General features: G+C 31.0%; 2 protein-coding genes across 2 annotated transcripts; both read left to right on the top strand.

Annotated features, from left to right (window-relative positions):
- Nucleotides 1-749: 749 nt before the first annotated feature.
- Nucleotides 750-5,683, top strand: LOC146170496 (tRNA (guanine(37)-N(1))-methyltransferase-like). The gene is made up of 9 exons (XM_083388928.1): nucleotides 750-894; nucleotides 1,449-1,712; nucleotides 2,075-2,219; nucleotides 2,658-2,819; nucleotides 3,074-3,197; nucleotides 3,635-3,782; nucleotides 4,442-4,531; nucleotides 4,668-4,780; nucleotides 5,368-5,683. Exons 1-9 carry the CDS (start codon nucleotides 788-790, stop codon nucleotides 5,577-5,579), a joined length of 1,365 nt encoding a protein of 454 aa, XP_083245054.1. The 5' UTR covers nucleotides 750-787; the 3' UTR covers nucleotides 5,580-5,683.
- LOC146170495 (uncharacterized) lies at nucleotides 5,636-7,109 on the top strand. The gene is made up of 4 exons (XM_083388929.1): nucleotides 5,636-5,804; nucleotides 5,863-5,973; nucleotides 6,484-6,540; nucleotides 6,697-7,109. The coding sequence occupies exons 1-4, from the start codon at nucleotides 5,710-5,712 to the stop codon at nucleotides 7,010-7,012; spliced, it is 579 nt and encodes a 192-aa protein (XP_083245055.1). The 5' UTR covers nucleotides 5,636-5,709; the 3' UTR covers nucleotides 7,013-7,109.
- The last annotated feature ends 159 nt before the right edge of the window (nucleotides 7,110-7,268 follow it).

The raw sequence follows: 7,268 nt of genomic DNA, 5'->3' as shown, positions 1-7,268 counted from the left end.
TAATCTCGTGCTCCTGGCCTATAGGTATAGAAGAGAGTAACACGAAAAGATTAATCGTTTTAGGGTTCTGGGAACATTGTTGTCAGTCTTGGGTCATTGAGTAAGTTTTCAGGGTCCGCTCAACATCTTGTAAATAAATATTTTGACAACTTTTTTAAGGCAGTTAAATATTAGTATTGATTTGTATGTTAGACCTGTGTTTTTTGAATAACTTGTGTAAATTGAAAGGGTCGCTATCATTTCTCACAAATCAAAAGGGGTTCGCCAGGTAAAAAAATCTCGGGTATAGGCCAGTGCTTTTCAACTGGGTATACTCTATACCCAAGTATGTCACATAAACTCTAGGCTAGGGCATACAACTGACAAAAGCTATACAAAGGGTATAGAATAGGTTAGGAGAGGTGTATGCCACAAATGTGACAGAAAAACAGAATATTTTTTATTGCTAGTTGTCATGATTTGCGGGATTCCCCTAAAAAAGAACCCAACCAACATGCGATAAAATACCTTTAACATAATCATGAAAACGACTTACAGTGATGTTTAGGGTAAGTGATTGCTGAAATTGTTTTCGTTTTAAAGGCACAGGAAATTGTTTTTCTTGGAAAAAATATGTTTTGACTAATTATATGCAGTTGAAGGTTATTTTACCAAATAAATTAAAATTCACAAATATGCATGTTTTCTCAATGAATAAATATACATTTTGTTTTTGCTAACTTTACTTTAAATGCAGGCTAACATCAATGTTTACTGACGAATAGCTTTCAGTTACATTTCACAATTGATGGTTTTTAAGCAGTTGTATAATTTTGTTTGTAAATTCATTCCAATCAAAATGAGTCATTCGCTAGATCCACCAAATGTTGTACGAGGAATGAAAAAGCTAAACAGGTTTGTAAACAACAAAACAAATTTCACCATTGAAGGATGTTTTGTAGTAATACATTTGAAAAGAAATCTCATCGCTGTTCTAGAATCCTACCACTTTTTTTTACAGTAACAAAACAAGTTTTCAAAATTAAAATTGCAAGGAAGAAACACATATTGAAGAATAAATATAACAATAATCGTTGACCCACCCAAAACCAAACGCTAACTCGCAACCTTACCCAAATAATATTTGCAATATAAACACCAAATATGTGTTCTAAACCAGCACCAAAATCTCCACGTTGTCCACCTTAGTTAAGACCTAAAGGTATAATTTAATTTAACTTAGATTTTTGTATAAACAGTGGCTGCTGGTGGAACAAAAATAAATTCCTGCCAACAGTGTTCTGCAATTATTTAAAACTGCCTAATGTTTTTATGTTGTTTATTTATTTTGTTAACACCTACAGAATAAAATGCTACAGTAGAATAAGGTTCATATGTAGTTAAGATAGTTAAAACAATAAACACAATAGATATTCTTTGGAATAAACACAAGGATTAAATGTTTACAGGGACTTGTTCACACACAATGTTCTTGTGCCTTCATTTCTCGTTCCAAACAAAAACGTGAGAGCCTTTACAAAATGCGTGAAGCCTCACATCGTTTCACTCCTCGGTGTAAAGTCTGTCATTAAACCCCCGGAGCAATATATTGAAGCAAATGACGTCGACAAATATAAGCTGGTATTTCTGCAACCGGGAACGGAGGTTGATAAAGATGTGCTGGAAAAGTTTAGTGTTTTAAATAAACCGATTGACCACAAGCTTAAACTTGGGTGCGTTGTTTGCCATATCATATAATAGATAATTGTTATTTTGAAATGGTAAAATATTTTCTTTCATAGATTACAACTTTTTGTTTAAATCTAATAAGTAAATTGTATTGACAAAAACAATTTTTTGTGAAAATTCTGTTTATACTTTGTTTACATTAGACAAGCGATTTCTATCTGTTACTGTTTTGCCTGGTGGAGTTAACTCTTTTTTTTAAATACTATTGTTTAAAAATGTCTTACATCAACCTGGTGAAGCACTGTTCTACAAAATATGGCCATCAAGAAAGATTAGACATTTATGTGTTTGTAAAATCTTAAACATTTGAAAATAAAGAAATCATTCCTAATGGTTTGTTTCACAGTTATGAGAACTACAAGCAGGCAGAAATATTCCGATCAGTTTTACCGGACGATGGTCCTGGAGTAACGGGTTTCACACAAATCGGTCACATTATCCACGTTAACCTCCGAGATCATGCGTTGCCATACAAACATCTGATCGGCGAGGTTGGTGGAAATATCAAGCTTTATTTTAAAATAAAAATGTATCATACAATCCTAGAACATTAAGTTTGCTTTAAGGCTGAATATTAGCTGTATTTCAAAAGTCATTGGTAAGACTTCGATTATTATCTTTATTCCTCTAGGTTTTGTGGCGTATACAATAAAATATTAAAAATATTAAAATTAAAATGTTTGGTAAAATCGACATATTTTTTGGCTTAAAAGTTTAGGCCATTATGTAATATTCTAGCTTTTGCTTTTATTTTTTACTTTTCTTTTGAAACCCCATATTGTGTCTCAACACTCAACAAAGATGTAAATTTGCTACTTTTAGGATTTTTTTTACTTTTCATTATTACTTTTTTTTAATGTTAATTTTTTTACGTTTAAAAGCAACAATTTTAAAGTATTTTGAAGACCATCATTTTCTTTGCATTGTAGGTTTTCTTGGACAAGATTGGAACAGCAAAGTCGGTTGTCCACAAACCAAACGTAATCCAAAACAAGTTCAGGAACTTTGAGTTTGAACTTTTGGCCGGCGAGGATAATTTTGTCACGTCTGTCATTGAATATGGACTCAAGTTCACTTTTGACTTCTCAAAAGTAGGTTGTTTAAACATACTTGTTCAGGTTTCATAAATCATAAATACAGAAAAGCAATTTAGTGTATTTTCTATTAAGTTGACAAGGTATTCAACAAAATATCTTTATGCGAAGAAATAGAAAAATAATAGGAAAGCTTATACAAAAACATTTTTATGTATACTGTTGAATAATAATGAATATATGCTTTATTTTTAACTGTCTTCTTCTGCATTAGGTTTGTAGCTTTTTTCTTATTCAAATTGTTGTTCCAGGTGTTTTGGAACAGCAGACTTAGCACAGAGCACAGAAGGTTGTTGGAATTCATCGACGTTGAAAACACTGTGTTTGATGTTTTCGCTGGAGTTGGACCTTTTGCAATTCCTCTGGCAAAAAAAGGTTGGAGTTTTCTATTTTAAGTTCTTAAGAGAGTTGTTTTTATTTCATTATAAATTCACTTTAAATTAAATTGGTCTATAATACTCACCATTGCTTTGTGAATACTTGAATGCTGCATTGTGGGCTTAGACTTTTTATAATATTACTTTACATTAAATGGGCTCACTTCTACAAAGTTACTTTCAGGTTGTAACTTTTAATAATCTCAAAGCCAAAAAGGTCAAGTAAATTTTCTTTATCCTGAAAAAGATGTTACGCTTTCGAAATGTACGCTTTCGAAATGTTTTTTTTTCAAGATGATGACGATTTACTTGTCCTTTTTAACTTTAAGATCATTTTTACATTACAAATCTATGCATACTGCATAGTGTACCTAAATACTTTCAGAATATCGTGTAAATACTTAAATGCTTGATGGTCATAGTTATTATTTTAAGGGTGTGTTGTTTATGCGAATGATTTAAATCCCGACTCGTTCAAATGGCTGCAACAAAACAGCGTCAACAACAAAGTTGAGTTAAACGCTTTCAACTTGGATGGAAGAGAATTCCTGGAAAAGCAGTTAAAGTTATTTTTGTTAAAAAAGTAAGTATACTATTTCTTACTATATTGCTATATTAATAATATACTATTGCTGTAATAAGAAATAGTGATTTCTGATACTTGGCATTTTATTGCGACACCCAATAGTACATTTAAGACAAACGTATCACAATCTAATACCAATGACCTCATTAGTATGCTAAAACAAACAATATAGATTATATTAAAACACTAAAGATAAATTTGTTTTAGGTTTTTAGGCTAAATTAGCTTTTGCGGTTGGAACAGTGCTATTATTTTTTTCAGACAGTATAATTTTTTTAAACTTACCACCACGTAAAAAGCGTTGAATAACAAGTAATGGCTAAAATTCTCACATTAAATGGACTGGCACTAATACCACCCTAGTATCCCACAAGAACTGATACTATCACTGTCTTGTTGGTCAAAAATGACATAAATGGCTTTTATTTATTCAGCAAATGTCTAACTGAATAATTGCTTTCTACCATCATACACAAGGTGGATGAAAACTCTAGTAGATGCATAAATCCCTAAAAACTTGTGGAAATTTTAAACGTTTAATTTTTTTAAACAGAAAGGCAGTTTTTGGTTAAATAACGATTTTTTGTACTTTGGTGGAAATAAAATGTTTATATTACTTTTTTTTATAAACCTGACCGTGTTTCACCTGTTTTCAGCGTTTCACGTCCGACCAAGGTTCACGTTGTGATGAATCTTCCCGCGATTGCCGTTGAGTTTCTTGACTCACTTCCAGGCTTGCTCTCCAGGTGAAGTTTGTGGAGTTTGTTTTTTTATTCTTCATTAAAACAGTTTACCACCTGTTCATATTTTTTGCGGATGTTTCAGCTATTTTTTAAACCTAAAAGTTTATTTTCAACAAATTGAAATTCTTTGTTTGTGCAGATTTGCAGAATCAGAATCAGAGCAAAAGTTTTTAATTCCAACTTGCGAAGATTTAAAAGACACCAAAATAATAGTTCACTGTTACACTTTTTCGCCCGAAGAAAATGCAGATGGTAAGTTTGTATTTATTTTTTTGTTTGTTTATTTAACATAGGTTCACTATGCTTTCCCAATGAACTTTTTTAGTCTTTAAGTCGAAACAAAGAATTTGAATTAAAGCTTATTTTACAATCTGAGAAGCCATTCTAATAAAATTATCACACAAAATTTACCATTCACATAATCACATTCTAATAAGAATACATTGCAATTTAATTAAACTGATTGTAAATAATTAAATATAATTCTAGTTCAAGTAGTTTAAATTTGATTTTGAGAATTCAGCAATTTTATTTCTAATCTAATTTGAAAAACAAAAATGATCCAATTTTAAGTCTGATGTAATTTCAAAAAGCTAAAATAAATTAATTGTCCGAGTCTGGATGCTACAAGTTTGTATTGAAACGTCTTATTTTAGATGATGTCGATTAGCTCTGCCTTTTTGGATTTGACTTTATTTTTAAGTTTTTGTAACAAGATGCCCAAGATTCTCAGTAGTTTTACCATAATTTTAATATATTTTTTTTATTAATGAATTTTAATCAATTGCTATTGCTTATAATTCTTTTTCTTTGACAATTCTATCAATTTCTTTTTTTAGACTCAATAAAGACAAGAGTTGAAAAACACCTTGGATATATTCCAGAAACACTTGACATTTATTTTGTGCGAAGTGTTGCTCCAAATAAATTGATGTATTGCGTAACATTCACTTTATCCAACAACATCCTCATCAAATCAAAGGAGTTTTCACAAAATCTCCAATCAAGAGAAGAACCCGAACCAAAAAGACTAAAACAAGAACAAAATTAATTTTATTTGAAAGTTTTTAGCTGTTTTTTCATGTGAAACTTTGTCACGTGTTTTATTTCATGTTTTGGTGACTTAAATGGAACCTTTTCAATCGTTTCAAAACTTTTTACAGAAATAGTTGTTAAAAGTAATGATTTGTACTAAATTGTTAACAAGTAAAATATTTCCTGCACGAAAGCTTTCATCAAAAGAATCTGCGGATATTTGGAAATTATCAACCTACAGGTGAATTTAATATTAGTACTAGTAGAAGTAGTTGGTGATAAAAGCAATTTATTTTTAGATATTTTTTGCCATTGCAAACACGCTTCAAGGATAATGATGCGTTTGGCCACGTCAACTTTTCTGAATATTTCACTTTAAGTGCTTTACTGACACGAGGATTTGTAACAAGGTTTGAATTCAGATAAATTGATTCAAATTGACTCATCATTGACATTTAAATTTATGCTAAAGATTTATTAAAAATATTGTTAAACTAATATTAACTAGACGAGCGGTTCTCAACCAGTGGGCCATGGGAACATTTTGAGTGGGCCACAAACCAATTTTATAAAGCTAGATTTATTAAAGAATTAAGTTTTATTTGTGTCACTACACTTAATTTTACAAAAATAATGGCTTGGGATGGAATTTAGAAGGAATGTAAATTTATTGTTCAGCAGCTAGTATCTCACTAATGCACGGTTAAAGAAATAATCTCTTTCGAAACATGTTCTGCTGCTTTTTGTTTTAAACCTATTTCATAGTTGTTTTTTTTATGAACATTTATTCGGCCACATAATTTATGTGCAATGAAAATGGGCCACCACTGAACTAGACTGTACAGTTTACATAAACACATTGTTTGCGCTGATTTTATTGTGATACTTATACAACATCTATGTGCAACTTTTTGTTACAGATATTGTGAAAATGATGCTTACAGGAATTTTGCAGTTCAAGCAAACTGTGACTACAGGTAGAAAAAAGTTTTCCTAAATGTCACTTTTTGCAAAACTTTAAACAAGTTATTTTTAAATTTGATATGTTTTGTTGATTTAAAATTTCTAAATCAGTTAAGAAACAGGCTGTTCTAATTTAGTTAACAATTTTTTTTTGTTAATTTGCTTTGTAGATCATCGCTTAGCTTTCCAGACATTGCATTGGGTGGCTTAATTGTGAGCAAAATTGGTAAATCGAGCGTAAAATTCAAAGTTGCATTGTTCAAACCGAAGCTAGCATACCCTACCGACCCTGTAAAAGACACCGACGTCAGCTTGCACGGATCCTTCGCTGATGACGTCAACTTGCAGAAAGTGGCTGAAAACTACCACAAGGAAGCAGCTGCAGTTGTGGACACTGTGCAGGTGTTTGTGGATGTCGCAAGTCAACTTCCAAAACCTTTCAACGAGGCCACTATTAAGAGTTTCAATAAAATATTGGTTGTTTAGACACACTCAAAACAATTTAACTTGAAGTTTGGGTAAAGTTGTAATGAATATTTTGTTTTTAGTGAAACTGCTGTTTATTTTTGTCGCACATTTAGTAAAAGATTCCATGAAGAAAATAGATTTTACTGTTTTAATATTTAAAAATAAAGTTGTGAATTGTTTAAACTGAGTTTGATCTGAAGTTAATTACTATTATGTTGTGCCATATTTGCATTGAATACTTGATTATGCAATTTCACTAATCACAGAATTAGTA

Source organism: Ascidiella aspersa, chromosome 1 (genome assembly GCF_963924565.1).
Source record: "Ascidiella aspersa chromosome 1, kaAscAspe10.2, whole genome shotgun sequence".
NCBI classification, from domain to species: Eukaryota; Metazoa; Chordata; class Ascidiacea; order Phlebobranchia; family Ascidiidae; genus Ascidiella; species Ascidiella aspersa.
This window is presented reverse-complemented; position numbering and strand designations above follow the sequence as displayed.

What these genes read in the sequence shown, in the direction of transcription:
- LOC146170496 (XM_083388928.1), top strand. Translation starts at nt 788, where the DNA reads ATGGTTTTTAAGCAGTTGTATAATTTTGTTTGTAAATTCATTCCAATC. An exon ending in ACAAACATCTGATCGGCGAG is followed by an intron (nt 2,220 to 2,657) that starts GTTGGTGGAAAT and finishes TTTGCATTGTAG; the next exon opens with GTTTTCTTGGACAAGATTGG. An exon ending in AATTCCTCTGGCAAAAAAAG is followed by an intron (nt 3,198 to 3,634) that starts GTTGGAGTTTTC and finishes TATTATTTTAAG; the next exon opens with GGTGTGTTGTTTATGCGAAT.
- LOC146170495 (XM_083388929.1), top strand. Translation starts at nt 5,710, where the DNA reads ATGATTTGTACTAAATTGTTAACAAGTAAAATATTTCCTGCACGAAAG. An exon ending in TGGAAATTATCAACCTACAG is followed by an intron (nt 5,805 to 5,862) that starts GTGAATTTAATA and finishes ATTTATTTTTAG; the next exon opens with ATATTTTTTGCCATTGCAAA. An exon ending in CAAGCAAACTGTGACTACAG is followed by an intron (nt 6,541 to 6,696) that starts GTAGAAAAAAGT and finishes TTTGCTTTGTAG; the next exon opens with ATCATCGCTTAGCTTTCCAG.